Source organism: Crocodylus siamensis, chromosome 7 (assembly GCF_052110815.1).
Source record: "Crocodylus siamensis isolate JL-2025a chromosome 7, ASM5211081v1, whole genome shotgun sequence".
NCBI classification, from domain to species: Eukaryota; Metazoa; Chordata; order Crocodylia; family Crocodylidae; genus Crocodylus; species Crocodylus siamensis.
The window spans coordinates 40397819-40422995 of NC_143401.1; the positions used below are offsets into that span (position 1 = coordinate 40397819).

At 45.8% G+C, this 25177-nt stretch overlaps 1 protein-coding gene and 1 pseudogene across 1 annotated transcript; one reads left to right on the top strand and one right to left on the bottom strand.

Annotated features, from left to right (window-relative positions):
• Positions 1-2397: 2397 nt before the first annotated feature.
• Positions 2398-5839, bottom strand: GPRIN2 (G protein regulated inducer of neurite outgrowth 2). Its single transcript, XM_090057786.1, has 2 exons — positions 5687-5839; positions 2398-4987 (listed from the first exon to the last, which is right to left on the bottom strand). Exon 2 carries the CDS (start codon positions 4972-4974, stop codon positions 3217-3219), a length of 1758 nt encoding a protein of 585 aa, XP_089913912.1. The 5' UTR covers positions 4975-4987; positions 5687-5839; the 3' UTR covers positions 2398-3216.
• Positions 5840-7388: 1549 nt separating this feature from the next.
• On the top strand, positions 7389-7544 carry LOC149859710 (U2 spliceosomal RNA; annotated as a pseudogene).
• Positions 7545-25177: the final 17633 nt, after the last annotated feature.

Below are 25177 nucleotides of genomic sequence, written 5' to 3' on the forward strand. Positions count from 1 at the left end.
AGGTGGCTTGTGAATGCTGTGATACTGGGGCATATGGAGTGTCCCACAGAAGCATGGGGAGTGGGGCCCAGCATACTCAGCAGCAGATGTGGAAGTCGACCAGAAGCACTTCCGGTCCACTTTCGGGTCTGCTGGGGAGCATACCAGGGTGCTCCCCCAACCCCTCAGCTCAGTGACTGATGCCTCCTGGGTCTGCCTCCCATGGCCGATCTCCGAGTCAGGGTTCTCCGTTGGGCAGGTGGAGGGCCTCCCACACTCCTGTGGGATGCTCCATGCACCCCAACTTCACAGCATTCACAAGCTGCACTGGCACCTCGAGGTATGTAAAAAAAATTTAAAACTGTCTGAACTGTGTCTAAAACTTAGACAGGTTACAAGGGTGGGCGGATGAGAACAGGATGGGATTCAACACTGACAAGTGCAAAGTGATGCACCTGGGGAGGAACAACCGGCACCATGCCTACAGGTTGGGGAACTCCCTTCTTGTCAGTACAGAGGCAGAAAAGGATCTTGGAGTCATCATTGATGCCAAGATGAACATGGGTCAGCAGTGTGGGGAAGCAGTCAGGAAGGCCAACCGTACCTTGTCATGCATCCACAGATGCATCTCGAGCAGGTCCAAGGAGGTGATCCTCCCCCTCTATGCGGCACTGGTCAGGCCGCAGCTGGAGTACTGCGGCCAGTTCTGGGCACCGCACTTCAGGAGGGATGTGGACAACATGGAGAGGGTCCAGAGGCAGGCCACTCATATGATCAGGGGGCAGCAGGGAAGGCCTTATGAGGAGAGGCTACAGGACCTGAACCTGTTCAGCCTCCAGAAGAGAAGGCTGAGGGGAGATCTAGTGGCCTGTTACAAACTAGTCAGGGGGGATCAGCAGGCACTGGGTAAGTCCCTGTTCCCCTGAGCACAGCCAGGAGTAACCAGGAATAACGGTCACAAGCTGGCAGAGGGTAGATTTAGGCTAGATATCAGGAAGCACTACTTCATGGTCAGGGTGGCTAGGGTCTGGAACCACCTTCCAAGAGAAGTGGTGCAGGGTCCTACCCTGGGGGTCTTTAAGAGGATGTTAGATAAACACCTTGCTGGGGTCGTTTGACTCTTTCCTGCCCCGGCAGGGGGTCGGACTAGATGATCTGCTCAGGTCCCTTCCGACCCTAGAAACTATGAAACTATGTCTGAATTGATGATTCTCTGAATCAGCATTGAATCTTCAGATTCAGATTCAGCTGAATCAGACCAGGGTCAGTGATATGAATCACTAAGGCTTTAAACTCAGAAATGAAGGGAAGTTGAAATGTATGAAATGAAGTGGCTCACCATGACTTGAATAAGAGTTGGTAGTGAGGGGGACTGTGCTCAGTGGGCACCATTGTATATCTTATTCAGATGGGCTGTACTCATTTATCCTTTACCTGGCAGGGGAAACACAATGTTTCTGGCTCCAAGAAGGCAGTTTTTCTTAAGCCCTCTCTGGGATAACTGTTCTTCTGGTGTGGTTTAGTACCTACTGAGGTGTTAGGGCTTAAAGCTCATTTTACGGAAATGGGAGACTCCTCCATAGCTTGCTCATGCAGCCATAAGGCTGAGGGCAGGCAAAGCTTGGGGGCATCCGAACCACAAGCCTCTTGGCTTGGGCCTGCATGTAGGATGCCCACCAAAAGACTTTAGAAAAATCTGAAGCCCCTCATGGGAGTGGAGGATGTTTACCAATTGTAGGGCTACATATTGTTCTGGAGTGACTCATGGATTTGGAGTTGATTTGGCTTGGAACACAACAAAATTCTTTAAAAAAAAAAATTAGAGCAAGAGAGAGATTCCCAGCAGCATGTTTACCAAATATAGGCCATATATATTATAGTTATGCTTAGTATTGGCTGCATTTAATCGACTTCACAGTTGGCTTCTATTACTGAGCACATGCTACTTTTGGCAGCAGTTTAATGATATACAATGTATTAATGTGGTTTCCTTTTATATAAATGTAAGGCAAGGGACATTTTCCCCATCACACTGACTGGGGGGAAACTGTGTCTTGTAAAAGGTTTATAATCTGAATTAAGAAATATTTTGGGAATAGGGGATTCCATAGAGCACATGTGCAAATATATTAATTACAGCAAATTCCTTTAGTTCTTGTTGCATTACTGAGAAGGTGGATAGGCATATGATAAAACTTTAGGAATATGTTTCTCTCCCGAGATAGGACATGAGGTGTAGGTACAGGTTACAGCTAAATAGGTGACAAAACATCTGTCACAAAACATCTATCATTTGTGCCGTTAAAAAAAAATCATAATTCAATGTAGATGGACATTCAGACTTCAGAAACAACTACATTTAATGTAAGAAACACCAAAGCCACTCCATATCATTTGTAACATAGACACAAAGTATGACAGCATAATCCAAGATACAAGTTTCCTTCCTGTGTTTAAGATACAATTGTACAAAAAATATGCCAGATTGCATGAGTAATTAGGTACCTTTGGTAACTGTATACTTGTGCTTTAGTTACAGTGTAAGCACTAATCCTTTTGAATACTTAAAGTTTAATTCACTATAACTACAGTCTAATGTAAGTGCTATTTCAGTAGTCCTCTAACTATACATTGGTCTGCAACGTATCCAGTTTATTGACTGAAGCTACTTTCCATATTCATCTAACAGATCATTGTCGCTCATTAACTATATAGCAATTAAACTTTAGTTTTCTATTTTAGGTATTACTAATTGGCATTTACACTATGATAACATCTAAAATGCAATTCAATTATAGCTTAAAATAGTATACTATTTCCCATAACTATTTCATTGCAATAGGTCTTAGGGTTAAGAATTTTTTACTAAAGAATTCAAGTGTTTTATTCTATTTGTGTAATCCTAGTTGGTGTATATAGACATACAACAATAAGAACTTAGAAAGAACAGTCATTTAGGAATAAAAGTCTATCATTCCTTATAATGTTATTAAATCTTGTACACAAGAACAGAGCAGTACTATTTTAATTAAAAAAAAATCAAGAGCTTGTAGGTGGTGATGTATATAACTCAACATCCCCAGCTCCTCTGGTTTCTTCCTTACTGAGTTCCATTTCACATCAGCTCAGTATCCAAACTCATTATAATGGTGCAGACAGTTCAACCATTTGTGTTAATTCTTAAGAGGCAGTGTTTCTTTACAATTTGAAATAAAAGCTGAAGTCAAGCAGCTATTTTCATTCCACTGCAGTACTGGAATGGGTACAACAGCTTGGATTTCTCAGAGAGTGCATCATTGTTCTAAATCGCCGTTTCTTCTCCCCTTTAGTAATATGTGATGGATCCTTATCCGAAGGCTCCTCAGTACCTTTTCTAGACAGCTGTATTGTGTTTGTCTGGAATTGTTCTATTTGAATCTCAAGATGCTTTTGAATAGCCAATCCAAGGACTTCTGGGTCCACAGCTGCCCCATATACTTCCCATGTCATCCCTTCATCATCCCATCTGACCTCACGAACTGGAGATTTTGCATCCTCTAGGTCCGGTTCAAGATTAACCTCTGGAAACACATGAGGGTGGTCTTCTATTACAACAGATGGACTTGTGGCCACAGATTTGTATTCCATTGTTGGAATGGTTTGCACTTCTGCATCTTTACACTCAAGAAGAGGTTTCAGTGCTTTGGTTAAGTCATTCATAGAGGTCATAGTCCATGTGTCTTTAGTCTTCATCATGTCTGCACATTGCGGGTTATTCAAGAGGAGGTAAGCAGCCTGCATCTCCTGTTCTGCTGTGCTCTCTTGAGCGCCGTGCTGAGTGTCTGGCAGTTGTGCCCTAGGAACATTACAGCATTTCAGAATTCTTTTTGCATCCAGGCCTGATTCACTAACTGATGACACCAGTTTAGGAAAAGTTGTTGCTTCTGAAGTAGAAAAGGAATGACAATATCCAGGAGTTACTTGTTCTTTTCCTGACTCACTAATTGAGCATACCAATCTTGGAACAAGCTGAATAGATGATATTGGTAAAGAATGACAATAAGCAGGAATAGTAGCATCTACCTTTATGGCAGACTCATGTCTTGTGTTACAAGGCACTGCAGTACTATTGTGAATTGTCTTTATCATGGAGGAGTACATACTGCTTGAAACATTACTGCAAATTATACCACCCTGGATAATCCTAATTGTTTCATTATGCATTGTCCCATTTGGGAAACCATTCCCAGGCATGTGGGGTCCTAAACCAATATTGTGAAATGTTCCAGGATCTGTATAAACTGTACTGTTTTGTGGAACACCACCACTTTCAAAGTTGTTTGTGGGTACCTTCTGGTCTCTATGCAAAGCTGGAATCAGAACCATACTGTTTTGATAAGTATTCTCATAAGTTCTGAATCCATATCTTGAACTCTGTAAAGATGAGTTATCCACTAACCGATCTGTGTCAGAACCCTGCTGCTTGCAGCTGCATACTAGGTCAGAATGACTTCTTTGAACTGCAGTTCCTAGTTTTCCTACTCTAATCACGCTTTGCTGGCACGCACCACAGGCTGTAGGAACATTTTCAATAGTGCTACTTTTGACATGCATCACACTATCCTTCTCCTCCCAAGGGTGTGGGGTCTGGTCAGCCAGCAAATGATTTGCAGTTTGGGTTCTATTCTGTGCATTGCTAGCAGGTGACTGATCACTCACTGTTCTGGCTGCAGATGCAATTTCAACTGCTCCAGATTGCAGGGCAGACAATTCAGGACTAAGGACATTTCTGGCATCATTCTCACCTGCCAGCACTTGGCAGACCGTACTACTGAGACTCTTCTTGAGATCTTGTCTGTTGCTCTGTCTTTCTTCAGAATTCAGTTGCCCAATACATGCTAGACTGGAGGAGCTCTTAGACAGAGGATGGTTGTTGACAGTCAAGGAATCACAGTAAATGGAGTTTAGTGTATCCTGATGGGAAGGAGTTTGAAGCGGGTGGCTGTTAGCAGCCATGATAATAAAAAAACTGCAAGAAAGGGAAAAAATATTTTAAAAATCCACCCAGAACTGAATATATACTCGTAGATGCATCAGGCCAAAAGATATCATACCCAAGCACCTACTTCCTAAGCTTTCCTTGCTTTCCATGGTCCATATGGATCTGTAGAAAGCAAAATACAGCCTCCTTCTTTATTCTCCAGTGGATACATTTGTATTTGCTCTTACTGTTCTTCTGTAAGAACTTTTCCCTCAATTGGAATCAAAATCTTGTCATATTATTGTATCTCTATTGTCTATTATTACAGCTTAAAGGACTTTTTTTCCTGCCTGGTTTCTGTTAATATTGGTAAGATATAATGTCAAGTCTGGTCTCCCCTGAATTTGTTGGAGCAGTTCTTGGGGTGTCCAGAGACCTCACTCAACTTAACTGAAGGTAGGGATATTTTTAAACAAAGACAGCTTTTCTCTTAGGTGTTCATTAGTCACTGATATTAAATGGTGCTGTAAAAAACAAAACATGTTTTCAACAGTCTGATTAAAAGTCCCTTTCTTCTCTAAGTTGTCATCACCAGGAGAAATGTATGGACTTTCTTCCACACCTCTCTGGCATATGGGCAGTCCCAGAAGAGGTGGTCAGTTGTTTCTGCCTACTAGTGGCAGGTCTGTCTTGGGTAGTTCAATGGACCTCTCTGCTCTGCACTGTTTTTGCTCAGCTTTTAATTACCTCTCTGCTGTGGATGTCCTTGAAGTAGATCAACTCGTCGAAACAGTCTGTCAGGGTCCCTTGCTGCTTGTTCAAGTGGCCAAACAGCACCACCCTCTAGTCAAGGTCTTGATCCATGCCACCATCAGCAGGAGCACAATTATTCTTCTCCACAACCCTAGGGCGATGGGAACCTGCTATGAGAATTTTTTTTAATTAATATTTTCATGTTCTAGCTCAAATCACCTAAATCAGTTCCAGATCATATTGATATACCAGAACTCAATCATTCCAAAAACCATAGGCTGAGCAGGCAGAACTCAATCATTCTAAATACCATGTATGGCGCTACAGCCAGTGAGTAACCTCTGTCCCAGGCTCTCACTGGCAGGCATCTGACATGCAGGGCCAAGCCCAGAGATCTTAGGATTCAGATGCCCCAACTTGATCCTCACAAGAGTCTGAGAAGCAAAAAACATTTATTTTATTTTATTTTTTTATTGGGAAAATTTTTCGTATAACAGGTCAAATTAGCCAGATCAGCTAGATGAGTTCCAAAACCTTTGAACTGTTCAAGAACCATACCTACTACCAGTAAGTATCCTTCACCCCAGACTTTTCAGCCTGGGGCTTCAGATACTTCCAAATCTTTTGGCAGGCACCCTATGTGCAGGCCCAAGCCCAAAGCAGCAAAAAACCACCTTTTTTTAAATGAAATTTTACATATTCCAAGCCAAATTAGCCAAACTCAATTCCAAATCTGAGAGACATTCCAGAACCATAAGTGGCCCTACTACCAGCAAACATCCTCCACCCCCATCTGGGGCTTCAGATATTTCCAAAATCATTGGCAGGCATCCTACTTGCAGGCCCAAGTCTGGAGGCTTGGGGTTCGGATGCCCCTGAGTTTCACTTGCCCCCAGCCATACGGCCCCAAGGAGCAAGCTAGGGAGGAGTCTCTAATTTCCATAAAGTGGGCATAAAGCCAAGGTTAACTATGCATTACCTGTGTGGATTCTACTCCATGCCAGCATAGCTGTCTTCCCCAGGTGCGACTAGGAAGCCACCATAGTGATCATGGTATTTCCTCTGCCAGGCAAGCACAGGACTACGCTTGATCTGAGCCCATAGCCCAAAAACACCTTGGCTGGGTAAGTGCAGCCCATCTAAATAAGATATATGGTAGTGTCGCCTCAGCACTGTCCTCCTCAGTACCAACGCTTACTCAGGCCATGATGACCTACTATTTTGACTACATTTCAACTTCCCTTCACTCCCACAGTGGAGGTGAACCTTCCCCCCCCCGCATTTCCAATTATCACCATTTCTTACCAGCCTTAAATGTCTGGCAAACTTCACCAAATGGGACTCCAAACAGTTCATCCCTCTGTTGCCCCCTTTCTCACCCTGTTGCATACAAGTAGTGTGGCCCTGCCGTCCATGAAGTGAAGTCAGACCAGGTTCTTCACATCTCATCTACATCCATTTTTGGAGGATTCCAGGACTCAAGGTAAGCACACCAGGTTCCAGTCATGAGTGGGGGTGCTAATTAGCATTTCGCTCCTTTGTGGGGATGGTATCTAAAGTATACATGTACTGAGCAGTGCTGAGCTGTGGGGTCACCATGGCTTGAAACACTGTTGACTCCACTGGGGCCAAGCTCAATGAACTATGTGGCGAATCACGAACTTTCTGCTTTGAAGTATAGTTTGCTAAATCATACATAGTTTTCAGATGGGCTGCACTAACCTGTCCTTGTCCATAGGAGGTCTATATTAAGCAGATTCTTTTTGGTATTGGGTGGTGGAACTGGAGCGTGCTCCATCCACTCCATGCATTGACCTGGTATTGCAGTGCTTCCAGGACCGGTGCAAAAAAACAGAGGGGAAAAAAAAAAAAATCATACATAGTTTGAAGTACTTTTGAGAGAAATATAAGCTGCACAATGCTACCCTAGTGACTCTGGTAAACCACTGCACGATACGGGAGGTGGTAAGAGAAAGAGACACCATATTGTTCATAGATTTACTACCTAGTGACAACTGCCGGGGGTATGGGAGTGAATCTTCCACAAGGACTTGCAGAAGCAGCACAGAGTGCCCACACAGGCATGGAAAAGCAGTGCAGAGCAGAGAGGTCCACTGAACTACCCAAGACAGACCTGCCACTGGTAGGCAGAAACAACTGACCACCTCTTCTGGGGCTGCCCATATGCCAGAGAGGTGTGGAAGAAAGGCCACACATTTCTCCTGGTGGTGACAAGTTTCAGAGACCTGACCAGAGAAGTGGTTCTCTATGGGCACCTGACCAACAGCTCGCTTTGACCAGTTCATATCCTGCTTCAGGTATACAGTGTGGAAAGCCAGGAACATGCTCCTAAACAGACACTCAGAGCTCACAGTCAAAGACTGTATTAAAATGGGACTAAGTGAAATGGACTGGTACTACAGGAAGACAGAAGAGGACAAGACAGGAAAGAAATGGTAGACTTCATCAGGTTGAGAGGGGTCTGGCACAGAACTTTTCAGATGCAGGCCCGCTGGGGAGAGCAGTAAGTGGTGGTACAGATATGGAATGGGTGTGTGAATACATGGTGTGAACTGTATAATGGGTTTCTAGTGTGCTTTGAGCTGCCAAGTGACCACAGGGGCCACCTGGCAGAGTTTCAGAGGTGGAGTTTGAGAGGGAATCAAAAACAGTCTGTTTTGCCAGGCATTTTGCAGGGCACCTACTGAGACAATGGTGAGTACAGGAGACTGTGGACCACAGAGCACCCACGGTTCTACAAGGTCCTAGAAAAGTATGGCCTGTGCAAAGAAGCCCCTGTGACCATGAGCAACCACAGGAAGATGCAGGAGATGGTCAGAGCTACAGAGACTGTTGACAGTGGACCTGCTCCCTGGCAATAGCTGCCATGGGGTTGGGGAGTGTATTTTTTCACAGGGGCCTATGGAAAGACCACAGGAACTTGAATTGGCAAGCAGCCCACCAGGCATTCCTCACGCAGGCCCTGAGGCACAGAGAGGGTCAGAGAAGCCAACCCAACTACCCCAAGGAAACCTGCCAAGGCACAGCAGAGACAGTCAACCACCTCCTGTGGTTCTGCCCATGTGCCAAAGACATGTGAAGGAAGGTAAGGATCATCAGGACCCCTAGCATCTGGCTCCACTGGGTAGTGACAGGGGTCAGGACCATCACTAGAGAGGTGGTACTGTACAGGCACCTCACCAAACAGCAGAGGTTGCCATCAGCCTGCTTTGACCAGTTTGTCTCCTGCATCATAAGTACCCTGGGGAAGACCAGTAACCTCCTGATGTACCAGCACACAAAGCTCTCAGTTGAGGACTGTGCGAACATGGGACTGAATGAGCTGCATACCTATTGCCAGAAGATGGTAGGAGAGGATGGTAAAGAGGTGGCAAAGATCATCTGGCAGGGGTCCCACTGGCACAGATCCTTGAAGAGGCACAGCCCTCCATTCCCCAACCACCCTCTGGACCTGGGGAAGAGAGCACTGACAATGAGGAAGAAAGTGAGGACAGCAAAGAAGAAAGCAGATTGAGTGACAAGGACAGCAACAACTGCAGAGATGACAAAAGCAACAGCAAAATTAACTAGAGACCACGGAAAGAAATAGAGGAACTGTGTAATTGTAACAGTAAAGTGAATGCAGACGGATGCGCAGGAACATGGATACGAGTTTTGTAATGGATGCACAGGAAAGCGTGCGTGCATATTGTAATAGGTCTATGATGATGTATGTATTTGAAGACTGTTAAGATTATAGTATGTGTGCGTAATATACCTATCTAGAAATATTTTTTTTTGCAAAAATGTCTGTTCTTATTAGTTCAAATACAGAACCTTGAGCTACCCCTGTGTGGGGTGCGGGGGGGGGAGGAGAAGGAAGAGGAAAGTGAGGACCCCCAAAACCAGGAGTTAGGAGCCTACAACATGGAGGTGAGGGGAAGAGATTTCCCAGTAAGATTCTGGATGAAGACAAGATAGCACTCACAAAACATTGCCAATGGAGAAAAAAAAAGATAACTTAGTCAAGATCATGCAGGACCTACTTAAGGTAAAGCTCACAAATTTGCATTGGCTAATTTGCCTGCCAGGGCAGTGGGGTGGAAACTTGGCTTCAGGGATTCCAAGACCAGACTGTATTTCCAGCAAAACTTCAGACAGGCAAGGGAAACCCCCAGCAGCAGGCTTTTAAATTTGCTGGGGGAGGCACAAGGAGAGGGAGACTGGTTATAATTCAAACATACTCCAGCCAAAGGACATTTATGTGAGATTTTGGCTAAAACAATACTGTGAGAAAGTAGAAAAAATGGAGTACATCCTAGACAAACTGGGTGTGTGAACTGGAGCCTGGAAAGCCAAAGTAATGCTGAAAAGCACATATTGGGAAACCAGGCAAAATACTGCATCTCCCCCCAGCATCTCCCTAGGCCCCCACAGGGGCTTTGTATTCTACTGGGGCAACCCAAATTCTGGCACAAATGTGAGAAGTAGGGGTATTTGATGGCAGAATGCCCAAACAAGATCACATGGATCTCAAAGCATCTTACAACAGAAAAGGCACATCCTTTTACTCATGTGTCAGTGAGGAAACAGGGAGTTGGTGAGCTGAAGTGACACATCCAAGTTCACATAGCAAACCAGTATCAAATTGTTATATTTGGAATACACATTTACCACCAAAACAAGGTAATGCTCATCCCCCTTGTCATTCCCACAACTGCCCTCCATCTCTCCTAATTATCAAACCTTTCAAAATATAGGGTTTCCTGGCTATCCTACAGCAAAAACCTAACACTCACCCCAGGAACTTCATGTCAATTGGCTGTTCTACCTTAAGAAATGGGACAATGGGAAAAACCATAGCCAGTCAATACTGCTGAATATGCCAAGGAGCTCCTTCCCCCTACCAACACACACACAGGGGTCTAGAAAGCTCTTGAAGCACTCAGTCACTTGATTTCAGAACCACCCAAGGCAGGTGTGGGGTTGGGACGGTGGGCCCAGAACGAATTGACATGTCAGCATAGCTGTCTTCCCCAGGTGCGACTAGGGAGGTATCAGTGAAGCTAGAAGCTCCAAACAGGACTTTATGCCTTTTTACTATATTTACTCAAATACAAGATGAGAGGGATGTGCAGGGGGAGGGGAGTGTGTGCCTTAAAAAGAAAACAAAACAAAAAGCAGGCAAGTGTTACCTCCACAGGGAACTGGCAGTGGACCTGGAGGTACCGCAATGCCAGGTAGAAACCGGGAGGGCCAGAGCCAGCCCTGACACCCTCCCCTTGGTGCTACATTTGATATTAGCCAAAGAGGCCAAGATGCTTCTGGGAATCTTTCTTTCTTTTTTTTTTTAAACAATTTTTATTAAAAACACACTTATGATCCTAAGCTTACAAAGCTGCACATATTAAGCAGTCTTGTTTTACAAGACTTCATAAATCACAGAAACAACTACATATTGAAAACATACAACTACATATTTTAAACCCTTAAACATTTCAACTTCCTATAAAAACAGAAGTCTTATAGAAATCTTTTTCTTAATACAGAACCCCAGTAAACACCTGAAATTCTCCTCCTCTCCCATCAGTCCTCCCTGTTGGTTTAGTGAAATAAGCGTGTCCTGTCCTTTTCCCTTCACATCTTCTCTTCCTCTCTCATCTCTTTTTCATCCAGATTAATGTGATATTTCAATTCATGGAGCTCCAGCTTCAGGCAAACCCCTTAAACCCCCAGAGGTTTCTTACTTTCTATAAACTAGTTTTAACACATGCTAATAAAGTACTTAATAACATTTCCCTTGGCCTCTTTGGTATGAGTCCATATACTACTACCTCCCATGCTAATGACAGGTTTATTTTGGTAACACTCAGAGGGCGCATCCACATATGCACGTACACTTGCAGCAGCTCAAATAGAAGCGGTGCAGATTTGAGCCGGGGCTTTTTGCCTCAGTGCACGTGCTCACACATGCACTTTGGTGTGGAGGAAATTGTGCCACTTGGGGCATAATAACTCTGCCTGGCTCCTCCCGAATCTGCAGCCAGGAGAAGCTAGAACCCGGGGCCAGCACCTGTGCTGTCCCCAGCAGTATAAGAAGCTGCCCTGTCCTGGCCCCATCCATACAAAAAGCTGTCCTGGCAAGCAGCTCAGGGCTACTCGCTCTCTGGAGCTTCTGGGGCCCAGTCAATTAATACCTGGGGACACTACCCCTTGTGCCAGCTGGACTACTGCATGAAACCATGGGCCCAGCCTGGCTGGGCTGCAGAGGGGGCCCAGGACCCGGCTAGGCCTGGCATGCGGTTCCTGCGTGCTGCACCGGGTCATGCTGCCACAAGACCAGCCCAGCTGGGTGGCAAGAGCAGCCCCAGGGCCGGCAGAACCAGGCTGGGCTTGGTGCATGTCCCCCTCCCCCCCACCCGCTGCTGCTGTACCCAAATCCATTTTTTAAGACACCCCCAAATCCATGTTCTTCCACATTTAAAACAAAAAAACCCACTCTACACACACATCTAGAGAGAGAGAGAGAGACAGTGATAAGTTGGGTAACACTTTATTGGTATATTTACAATGTTAAAGCAATTTGGAAGCCTACCAATGTCTCTATCATCATGAAAAAATAAATTCTAAACATCTGTGTTGATCTGTGCTTTTGGTTTTCTTCACACATGAGGGGTGTATGATGAGAGGGATGTGGTGTTTGCAGGAAGGTGGTGAGAAGGGGTGTAGAAAGGGGTGTGGGAGAAGGTGGTGGGTGGATGTGGAGGATTGTGGGTTGGTCTGTGGGTAGGAGTGAGGCAACTGCTGGAGGCACAGTGGGTATGGGGGACCTTGTGTGGGGGCTGCTCTGGAGGGGTGGGTCCCCTGGCCCCCACAGGGTGCAGCCCCCCCCCACACAACACATGGAATACCCCCCTGCACAGGGTCCCAGATCCTCCCTGGAGAGCCACAGCCCCTATCCCCCACAGGGTCCCAGCCCCCCTGCCCAGGGCCCATAACTAACCTTTAAACAGCAGCAGTGGGTGGGGGGCAGGGGGACATGCACCAAGCCCAGCCTGGTTCTGCCAGCCCTGGGGCTGCTCTTGCCACCCAGCTGGGCTGCTCTTGTGGCAGCATGACCCGGTGCAGCATGCAGGAACCACATGCCAGGCCTAGCCGGGTCCTGGGGCCCCTCTGCAGCCCAGCCAGGCTGGGCCCATGGTTTCATAGTTTCAGGGACTCCCCCAATGCCTGCTGGTCCCCTCTGACTAGTTTGTAACAGGCCACTAGATCCCTCCTCAGCCTTCTCTTGTGGAGGCTGAACAGGTTCAGGTCCCGTAGCCTCTCCTCGTAGGGCCTGCCCTGCTGCCCTGACTGTGCAAGTGGCCTTCCTCTGGACCCTCTTCATGTTGTCCACATCCCTCTTGAAGTGTGGCACCCAGCACTGGCCGCAGTACTCCAGCTGTGGCCTGACCAGTGCCACACAGAGGGGGAGTATCAGCTCCCTGGACCTGCTTGAGATGCATCTGTGGATGCATGACAAGGTGTGGTTGGCCTTCCTAACTGCATCCCCACACTGCCGGCCCATGTTCATCTTGGCATCAATGATGACTCCAAGATCCTTTTCTGCCTCTGCACTGACGAGAAGGGAGTTCCCCAGCCTGTAGGTATGGTACTGGTTGTTGCTCCCCAGGTGCAGCACCTTGCACTTGTCAGTGTTGAATCCCATCCTATTCTCATCTGCCCACCCCTGTAACCTGTCTAGGTCAGATTGCAGCCTATTCCTCCCTTGTAGCGTACCCACATCCCCCCACATCTTGGTGTCATCAGCAAATTTAAACAGGGTGCTTTTTACCCCCTCGTCCAAGTCACTGATGAAGATGTTGAACAGTGCGGGCCCGAGGACCGAGTCCCATGGAACCCCACTGCCCACATCCCTCCAGGTTGAAAATGATCCATCCACCACCACTCTCTGGGTGCAGCCCTCCAGCCAGTTGGCGACCCATTTGACTCTGTGGGTGTTGACACCATAGTCCCCCAGTTTCTTAATGAGAATGGGGTGAGAGACAGTGTCAAAGGCCTTCCAAAAGTCCAGGAAGACTATGTCCACTTCTACCCCTGCATCTAAGGATTTGGTGACCTGGTCATAGAAGGCCACCAGGTTGGTTTGACAGGACCTGCCTCTAATGAACCCGCGATGGTTGGCCCTAAGCATAATCTCCCCTGCTGGCCCCTTGTGGACATGTGCCAGAATAATTCTCTCAAAAAGCTTGCCCAGGATTGAGGTAAGACTAACTGGCCTATACTTTCCCAGGTCCTCCTTCCTCCCCTTTTTGAAGATGGGAACCACACTGGTCCTCTTCCAGTCCTCTGGCACCACACCAGAGCATGTAAAGCCATGCCAGAGCACTCGGTCCTCACCCCCCTGCAGGCACAGGGCAGAGGTGGGAGCTGGCCTTGGGGCCCAGCCCATGCTGACAGGAGCCAGCACGGCATGCGGTTCCCACGTGCTGCTCTAGGTCCTGGTGCAGCCGGGCCCGTCCTTTAGCAGAAGGACCTGACCCAGGGCGCGGCAACCACGCAGAGCTGAGCTGGGTTCTGCTGACCCTGGGGCTGCTCATGCCACCTGGCAGCACGAGCAGCCCTAAGGCCAGCAGGACCCGACTTGGCTCTGCACGGTCTCCATGCGCTGAGCCAAGCTGGGAAACACAATTTCATATAATCCTTCAGGACCTCCAGCCTTACCTTCACTATTTTATATCTCTGCATGAATCCTTCCATCCTGATGTAATGAATCAGTGTTTGGCACACCCATGGACTCTTCAGAGAAGTCTGATATAATCCCCATTTCCTCAAAATTGCAGTCATGTGAAATTGGGTGATATGCGCTCCTTTCCCCTCTCCTTCCATTACTGCCTTGCATATCATGCTTACATATTTCACACAGATGAACAATACCAAGTCCGGCAGCCCTCATACCCCCATCTCTCTTGCTTTGTACAGTTCAGCTCTAGCCAACCCTTCTCTTTTGGCATCCAGAAGAACACATGCATTTCCCTCTGTGCTTTACTTCCCACCACTACATTGACGGGAATACAATTTCTGTATATAAGATAATTGGCAGCGGCACATCCTCAGCCATTGCCACTTTTCCAGCAGAGGACAGCATCCTTCCAAGCCATAACCAAAGTATTTGCCATATCCTTGTAATCACCATTTCCCATGCTATATTACCTTTTCCCTTGGTGTCCATCAGGATCCCTAGCATTCTAATTTCACTCTCTATTTGAAGGCCCAACTTCTCCAAGATCCCCCAGTTCCCCAGTCCCATTATGATGCTTTTCAATCTATTTAGTTTAGCCCCCATTGCTTCTCTGTGCACTGATACATGCTTTAGCACGCTTTCCATTGAAAGGATATCTCTAACTACTACATTTATATCATCCACATATAGGACACATTTTACCTCACCCCCTCCTGGTATCTTTATTCTTTATGTCCTTGTCTCCTCTTATTCTTTGTGCTAACAGTTCCATGCAGCACATAAACAGCAGTAGCAACAGGGAGCACTCTTTTCTCATACCGGTGTGGATTTTGAAGGCCCCGCTCAGATGCCCACTGATTTGGACTTGATCCTCCACTTCTCTATACAATAACTTTATCCAACATATAAATTTCTCTGGGAACACCTTTTTCCTAGTACCTCAAATATGTAATCATGATCCACTCTATCACATGCTTTTTCTAAATCTAGGTTTGCTATAACCTCTCTTGGATGTGGGACACTGCATCTCTGATCACTTTGGAGATCCTTCTGCCTAGTACTGTGCATACTTGGTCTTCATGTATTATCTTCTGGAGGTTTTTCCTCATCCTCAAAGCCAGCATCTTGGCCATTAACTTATAGTCCATATTAAGGAGCATAATCAGTCTCCAGTTTTTCAGGACCTCCTTCTCCCCCTTTTTGAAAAGTCAGATCACAATGCCTCCTGTAAAAATCTTTCCCTTCCTCTTCTGTTTTCACTATTTCCTCAAAAACTTCCACTATATCCCTCCCTACCCATGCCCAAAACTTCTCATAAAATTCCATATACAGTCGATCTGTATGATTTCCCTCTTTTAAAGGTTTTTAAACACTCTTCCACTTCCTTTAAGTTTATTTCTTGTTCCATCTTCTTTGCTTCCTCCTCCTCTACTTTCTCTTCAATCTGTTCCATGAAATCTTCCTTCTTCCCATCTGTTTCCTTTGTCTCCAACTCCTGCTCCTGCTTTTCCACCTGGAAAAACTATGGCTACAACCTGGATACCTGACACACAGAAGATATTGAATTTTAGCCAATTTTTTTAATGAAATGAAATATTCATAATTTCCCAGGCAGGAAGCAACTTTGACCATCTGAAACCTGAGATCTTGCTCCTGCCTGTTTAAGGTAATTTGCATTATCACAGGAGAGCTGAGAGACTACCCACTATGAACTGTCTGCCCACAGGAGTTTTCCATCTATTGACTCCTCTGTGAAATATGAACTTCCATTTCTACCCAGGCGAATTTTTACAATCTTTTCTCCAATGCCTGATGAAGGGTATTTGTGACCAAAAGCTTGCAATTAATTTATTTTTTTGTGCAAAAATCTTGTTGGTCTAATAAAAGATATCACCTCTACCATGAGTCCCGATTACTTTTTCCTCTAGACCAATATGGCTACAGCCTGAATACCTCCCTTCCTTTAAGGTTCATCCTGGCTACTGATCAGGCTGATTGACTCCTCCCACTCCATCACTTGCATTTTTGTAGCTTTGCAAGCTTCTGGATCACTTTTGCATATTCCCATCCACCTGCTGCTTCCTGCCTTCTTGTCTCCACTCCAGGCTGGAGCCCAGAGGCATTAGCAGAAGGAAAGTGCTTGCCAGGTTTTCCTTTAACTCACCTCCCTCATTATCAGTTTTCTTCTTCCTGGTCTTCAGCCTCTGTGTTTTCTTTCTTTTCCTGGCCTATTTCTCTGGTTCCCTCTCTTGCTCCATCTCCAGTTCCATTGTCTGTAGTGTGCCTTCTTTCTTTCCTACCCCCACCTCACCATCTGAGCTGTCTGCTGTTCCCATCTTTCCTTCCATTCCATCTGTTATCTCCTCCTCAGTCACAGACATTTGGCCTCCCTCCTTCTCTGTTTCACCTTCCTTCAGAATATCTTCCACAATTTCTATGTCAGTGTCCAAACCCACCTCTCCTCCATGCTCCTCCTCCTGGTTTTGCCATTTCTTAGGGGTTCTGACAATATTTGCAAAGGCTTTGGGACACTTAAGAATGATATCAGTGCCCCTCTCCCTTACAAATAGTATATTTTAGGGAGTCCTGGCACTCTGCTGCTCTGTACCCCATCCCTTCACGTCTGTAGCACAGTGTGAGGGGACAGTGTGTGGATAGGTGCCCCACGTTTCCACATTTATTGCACTATTTTGGGTGCCCATGTGTAACAGGGGGCCTGCTCAGGGCCAATCTCCAAGTGGCCTGCCCACCTGTTCTTGGGCTAACCACCTGCTTTCTCACCCACCATGCCTTAAATTAATCAATAGATGTAATTAAGCAGGAGGCTGCCCATTTTCTGCCCCAATGCCAGGGGGCGCTATCTGCGGCTCCATTCCTCCCCTATACTGCAGCCGAAGCCTTGCAGATGGCATCATGATGGTCACATAATCACCAGCCTCCACTCTGGGCCCCAGAATCCTACTATTGGACCCCATCTGGATTCCTCCCCTTCAGGCGGCCTCTTCCACCGTCATACTGGGCATGCATAGTTCCCTGAGCTGGTTCCCCTTCGGATGTGATCCCCCCACTGGGACCTTCGGCTACTAGCCCTGGCCCACCTCCAAGCCAGTCAGGACCCCAGGCCCTCAGCTCTTGGGCGTCCCTTGTGGTGGGCCCCCGGCCCTTCGACCCTTCTGGTCCTGGCCCCAGCACGGGCCAGTCAGGGGAAACCCAGACAGGCCTGAGTCTATGGCCCTTTCTCATTCTCCAAGGGTCCATCCTCTGGGCCCTCCAACAAAGGGGTAACCCACCTGATGGTGGGGGCTAGGGGTTAAGGTGCCCCAACCCACCTTTCACCAGGGTGCTCACTGGCCTGGTATTTCCTGGGGGCTCCCGCGCTACTGAGAGTCCCACCAGGCCACCCACTCCCGGCAGGGTGTAGTTTCCAGTTATACCCAGGACCAGGAGCCTCCTACCATCCCCTACAGCTCCTCCCTTACCTCCAGATGAAACTCAGCAGACCTCTGGCCAGGCGGTGTTGTTGCCTGACCTCCAGCAGCCAAACTGACTTGTTTATATAGGCATCCCTGAACCCAAAATGGCTGCCCTCATTAGGCACCTGGAGGCTGCCAGCTCCAGGGCCTTAAAATGGCAGGCACACACAGTGCCCTGCCACACCATGGTACATTATAAAACCCTGGTGTGCCCCAATCTGAATCACTAATGGGTAGTACAATACCCGACCTGGGGTCCGCTTTGCAAGATTCACAGATTCATAGAAGTTTAGGGCTGGAAGGAACCTCGTGAGATCAGATCCAGCCCCCCTGCTCTGGGCAGGAAAGATTGCTGGGGTCAAATAACACCAGCAAGGTGTGCATCCAGTCTCCTTTTGAAGATCTCCAGGGTGGGTGCCTGCATCACTCCTGCTGGGAGTCTATTTCAGAATCTGGTTACATGAACCATGAAGTTTTTCTTTATATCCATTTTGAAACCTTCTTCTAGGAGTTTATGACCATTGCTCCTGGTTTTCCCCTAGGGGTGCTTTGGTGAATAGCTGTTCAGCTAGCCCCTGATGCTCTCCACCAAATCCCCCTGAAGTCTTCTCTTTTCCAGGCTGAACAGTCCCATATCTGACAGCCTTTCCTCATATGGCTTGCTCTTCAGGCCTCTAATCATACAGATAGTTTTTCTCTGGACTCTCTCCAGCTTCTCTACATCTTTCTTGAAGTATGGCACCTAGAACTAGACACAGTACTCCAGCTGTGGTCTCACCAATGCTGAGTAGAGCGAGAGAATAACTTCTTTAGTTTTGCTTGAGATGCATTGGTTCATGCATGCCAGCTTTGTTTGCTCTGCTAACTGTGACATCACACTGGTGGCTCATATTCATTTTATGATGCCTTTTGGGCATGGTGTTAGCTAGCATAGCACCACTGAGCCTGTAGTTTGCTGTGAATTTTTCCTCCACAGATGGAGCACTTTACACTTCTGTGTTGAACAGCATCTGGTCTGTTCTGTCCATCTAACTAATCTGTTTAGGTCCACCTGGATCATTTAGCCTACCCTGATGCATGGCCACACTTCTCCAGAGCTTAGTGTCATCAGCAAACTTTGCTAGTGTGCTTTTCATACCCCCATCCAGATCATTGATGAAAATGTTGAAAGCACTGGTCCAAATACTGAACCTTGGGGGACCCCACTGGTTACCTTCTGCCAGGTCAACACAGATCCATCTATTAGTACTCTTTGGGTCGGACCCCACAGCCAGTTTCCCACCCATCTAACCATTGAATTGTTGAGCCCATAGTCCCCTAGTTTTACCTTGAGAGCCACATGGGACACTGAGTCAAAGGCCTTCCTAAAGTCCAAGTAAATGATGTCAACCTCATCTCCCTTATCCAGGTGGTGAGTAACTTGGTCGTAGGAGGAGATTAGGTTAGTCAGACATGACCTACCCATGACAAAACCATGCTGAATGTCATTCATAATTTTGCCTTCAACTAGCTTGTCACATATGGACTCCCTGAAAAAAATTTGAGGATTTTCCCTGGAATTTAGGTCAGGCTGATCAGCCTGTAGTTCCCTGGGTCCTCTCTCCTCTGCTTCTTGAAGATGGACACAACACTGGCCCATTTCTGGTCCTCTGAGTGCCACAAATTCTCAAATAGGTTTGCCAGTGGTCCTGTGACAACTTTAGCAGTTCATTCAGCACTCTTGGATGGAATTCATCTGGTTTTGCTGACTTACAGATATCCAGCCTCTCTAGCAGTTCTTTCATCAGCTCTACATTGTCTATTGGTAGGTGATCATCCCAACTGTGACTGTTCTGTGTCATATTTGCATTTGGCAAGCTATCACTCTTAGACTGATGGAATACAGATGTGAAATATTCATTCAGGAGTTCAGTTTTCTCCTTGGTGTTGGTGATCAGGTGCATTGAGAAGTCGTCCCACGTTTCTACTGGTTTTCCTCCCATTACCTACATACCTATAGAAGGAGTTCTTACTGTCCTTGATTTCAGTTGCTAACCTGAAGTTGGTCACTGCCTTTGCTTTTCTAATCTGCCCCTTACAGGTATGTGCCACTCTTATGTAGTTCTTCACTTGTCTAGTTGTAACAGCATTCATGCCCTCCAAGACCCTGTACAGAAACCATATTTGTCCCTTACTTTCTCTACTGACATTACTCTTTGGATGTACTTTTCCATCCATCTTTCTATGTCTTCTGCCTCTTGTCAATCCATGTACATTTGAACTATAATACTCTCTCGACTCTTCCCCTGCTTTGAACTTTATTCCTCTTAATTCCTCCGTCCCATGTTTCTCTGCATATTTTTTCCAAAAGTTCTAATATTGTTCTCCATCCCAGTAAGTCAATTCCCAAGTTTTTGAGTCCAAAAAAATCAATAAGGTTAGTGAGATGTTCACCTGAACTTCCAAAATCTCAAACAGTACCTTTTCCAGGAAGTCATATCTGTTCATCGTCAATCCCATCTGCTTTCCATCACCAGTCAAAGTTGCCTTTATCCACAGCCTCTGTTCCTCTCTAGCTTGTCAGTGCCTGTTCTGTGTTTTCTTGCCATGCCACTCCCAGTGGGCCAGCCTGCCATCATGCTTCCACTATCCTCTGCTTTGCACTCAGCATACCTTCTCCTGCCACTCCCGCTCTGTCTCCTGCTCTCCTATGCCCCTGTCTTCCTTCTGGCATTGTCATTCTTGTCGTTGATGCCTCTGCTGTTGCTCCTGCTGTCACCTTCATCCACTCTCCATATCTTCATTTGTACTCTTCAAATATTTTTCCACCTCATGTTTACTTGCCACCAGTGCCATTGTTTGAGCTCTGGGTCTCTCTCCTCCACTCTGTACACCCCAACCCTCTGCTAACTACCACAAAAATCTTTTGTGGGTGGGGAGAGGGGATATCTGGAGTATAAAACACACACTACACAGTACTGAACTGTGGGGTCACCATGGCTTAAAGTCCAATGAACTATATGGTAAATTGTAAGCCTTTCGGCTTTGAATTAATATCATGCGTTGTTTCTGCTATATATTAAGCAGGTACGAAAGTGCTGCTTAAAAGTGTGTTTACAGCATACTTGTGCTAAAAACTTGCAGCAGTATCAAAAACAGTGAAATGCATCAATTCTGGATAAACTAAATCTATGGGTACTGTTACCTCTCAGCTCCATGTTCTTGGGGAACCCTGACACAGGACACAGACTGCCTGACTCAAAAAGAATCCCACCCCCCCACCTAAACAAAACCAATTAAGATGCAGTGAGAGATGCACCTAAAACCCTCCAGATAAGGGTGACAAAAGTGAAACTGCCCTAGGTCTCATTTGCATCCAAGATGGAACCAGATGACCATTCTTTTACATGAGAGATGGAGAACAGAAAGCCCGAAGCAAAGACTGTAGTGAATTTCTGGATCAGAGAAGCAGGGGAGCACTGCCTGATAGGGAATCTGTGCTCCAAATGCTAATCAAGCCACATTTACACACACCCAGCTCAGCATTTATCAGACCAGTTCTAATCTGGATTTACAAAGGACTTCCCCCATCCCACACACATCTCTAAGCAGAAGTAAGTTTAATAGGCATCTCTGGCCGTACATTCCCCAGTCCCACTACAGGAGGCCTATTTAAACTTAATTGGCTAAAACTCAGTTGCTGGGTTAGGGAATGCTGAGGCAAGACACTAAGTCAGAGGGGGTATGGGCAACATTTGAACAATGGTAAAGGGTTCATCACAAGCGTCCAACCCGTTGGAGCCCTGACCACAAGTGTTGTCATATTTTTCCCGGGATGACTGGTGGAAGTCCTCCCCTCCCAAAGATTATGAACACTCCAATAATTGCCTTAAGTCTGTTAAAAGACTATAGTAAGATCTAGAACAGTCATGCTAAGCTGAGGCTTGTTCACAAGTAAAAATCCAAAACTGTGATGCTGCAAGCTATCTGTTGTTTCGGAAGACACCAGGAGATATCCCATCAGTATATCTGCTAGCCAAAGGAATTTCAAGCTGGCTCCTAGGTATCTGGTTACTCCCTAACTGTATGTGTTTCCTGATTATCAGTCAGTTTCCTGAAATGTTCCAAACCAGATAACCCCTTGTCAATAGAAAAGACAATTTGATTTACACTATTGAGAATGCTTGAAAGAAGCTGAACTGAAAGTATAAAAATCTGTAAAAAGCAGCAGTGTGTGTGCTGACACCACCCACTTTTCTTCTTGAGAGGCTGAAGAAGGCAGATCATCTCCCTTCAAGGATCGTGCTGAGAACTTTAACCTGTCAGCTCTGCAACCTGAGTGCCTTGGACTGGTGAGATCCCAGCTCTCTCTCTTTCCTCCCTAAGCATAGATTTCTGAACCTGAACTGTATTAAGCTTGAGCTAAGTTTTCCCAAATACTTAGTGAAACCAGGGTAATACTGTGATTGTTTGTGTTTGTTTTTCCTGTGCATGTCTATTACTACTAGTGCCATTATAAATGTCATATACTTAGCAACAAATAACCTTTATAGTCAAACTGGTGGTAACTGGGTATATTTTTCCTTCTCTACTTCTCCTTCCCCACGTGCTCTGCAGCAACACTTCTTTTATCTAAGCTAAAGATCCCTGTGAAGCCCAAAAATACTGTGGGGTTTGCTCACCAAAAGACTAAAAGATTGGGATGTGCTGAGTTTGAAACACATAAGGGGATCAGCTTGTACAGGCTGATTGACCCAGTTTGGCTCAGACATGCCCTAATGAATTGAATGCTGGCCCATGAGATGTCATCTGGACACCCAGCCAGATTCAGAGGTATTCTGTTTAACTGTGTGCTTGTGTCTGACTGTAGTTTATTGTTCCTCTGATGAACTGATTCTTGGCATAGGAGGGTGTCAGCCTGTCCATGCTGATCAACCCAGCTGGGTCAGGCGTGTCACGTTAATGTGTGTGTGTGTGTGTGTGTGTGTGTGTGTGTGTGTGTGTGTGTGTGTGTGACTGATTTGGTGACTGGAGGAACCCAGCCCCACTGAAATTGAGTCCTGCAAGATAGCTCCATTGGGGGGGGGGTGAGGGCTTGCAGAAGGGAGAGATACAGCTCCATACAGAAACACAAGTAACACAAGCAGCACATTGATAGAATTACCAAGACCCTAGAAATGTATCCTTAATAAATGAGCACACCCCAAAGTAATGGGCAAATCTGGTAACCGTACCCATGGTAATTTGCCTATATGTTTATCTCAAAGTCAATTCACTGTTTCCAAATTTGGGTCTCACTGCCATGTGCTCATGGAAGCAGTTGGGGGAGGGGAGGGGGAAAGAGGGCAAGGGGACCACTTGACTCCCCTGAGGGGCGAAGGCCACCTGACTTTTCCTGCTGTAGCAGTGGGAAGGGGGCAAATTCAAGGAAAATCTCCAATAATCAGATTCTATACTTGTTGACTTGTGTTTAAAGGAACTATTCTTAGTTTTGACCTATCTGAAGGATTTTAGTTTGGAAATTGAGACTTCTTCATCTGCATATACAAACACCTGTACACACAAAAAAGGGAACCATTCTTTTGTGGTAGATATGTTGTCATGATCATACACAAAAAATTGTTAGACCAGCAGGGAAAGGATTAGACTACAAATGGAATTAACATCCACTATTTTTGGCTTAGCTTCAGAGAGCTGCATGAGGGGATCTAGAATGCTTTCACTAATTCCACTGAACTACTTTACTTGAAAGCAACAAATGTGTGTTTTGGTATGACTTATGATTAGTTGTGACCTATTTAATATACTAGTTCATTTAGTTTCAAAATATTAAATGTGCATTTTATTAGTTGATAGAGATTTACTGACTAATTATGATGACTAAATTCCTTGGTTTTTATATTTCATGTATGTGCTTCCAATTACAATTTTAATAACAGCATGTAGGTGGATAAATACAAAAGAATCCATAAAATCATGTTGATATATGGATCAAATTTTCCTTGCAATTACATATTATATATTAGCATATGCCCCATTATTATTGGTAGTATATTTTAGTGTGGACAGCATGTCAGTGTTAATTTTACATAGACATTATGTTCTTGTACTATTTCACTTGCTAAAGACATTTTTGATCAAAAAGAGAAGTATTTCTTCTAAGATTTGTATCAGCTGCCTGAAATCTAGTAGTCTACAAACTAAGTTCTGCTAGCCAGAATCAAAGGGTCTGCACCACCATGCACCTAAAATCCACATGCCTCTGAAATTCAGTGACATTTTTAGTTAAACACAGTATAAAATAATGGACAATTGTGCATTCCTAATCAATTTTCAGGGGCTTTTAGTGTAATGTACTACTGGCATTGGTCAAGAAGTGGGATTAAATATTTGTCAGAGAGTTTTACAGGTGATAACTTATTCACTGAGCAGTGTTTAACTTAGTTACAGCGAAGGATGAATACTAGTGAAATCCATTAAATGGTCATTCAGCACTATTCAGCCAGCCTTACTTAGAACAAAAGTTTATATGTAATAGTATTCTCCTTAGGTTGACCATATTTTTAGAACCTCCAAAACAGGACAGGCCCCCCTCTCCAGTATGCTCAGCTGTTTCCAAGCTCCAGTCTCAGCAAATCATGCCAGTAAAAATGGGGCTGGGAAAGGAATGGGGGTGAGACACCAAGGACAGGTATCTCATCAATTTCTTCAAATAAATGCTTTTGTCTGGAAGGGAAGTTTCTGAAAATGGGACAACAGTGCAGTGGCGTACCAATGTGGGGCACCAGCTGCAGAGCTTCCTGCGTTTACTGTGTGACCCACCCACCTGGCCAGTGGGTTGTGGGCTTGTTCTGGCATCCTAGCTGGAAATTCCCCCCGCAGCTGGGGTGTCGCACTAGTAATTCCCCCATGGATGTACCATGGGGCAGGAGGCGGGGCCTCACACAGGCTGATTTGCCTCAGCCCTGCATCCTGCTCAGATCATCCGGGGGGGAGGGCACCAATGGAGGCACTGGCCCTGGTGCCAGAGACCCTCGGTACTCCACCGCAAAAGCACTCATTTGAAGTGATAGGACACCTGGGACAAGTGTTTAGCATGAGACTGCCCCAACTTATTCAACTCATTTCTTGGCTTCACTATATATTATTTTTGCAGTAACAGCTGGGAGTATACCTTTTCTGGATTCACCTTCAGTATCCATTTCCTTCCCCCTCCCATATAAGCTTTTCTACAGGGACAACAAATAGGTGAGAAAAAAAAATTCCCTGAGGCTGCTAGTGAAGAAGTAC

What these genes read in the sequence shown, in the direction of transcription:
- GPRIN2 (XM_090057786.1), bottom strand. Translation starts at nt 4,974, where the DNA reads ATGGCTGCTAACAGCCACCCGCTTCAAACTCCTTCCCATCAGGATACA.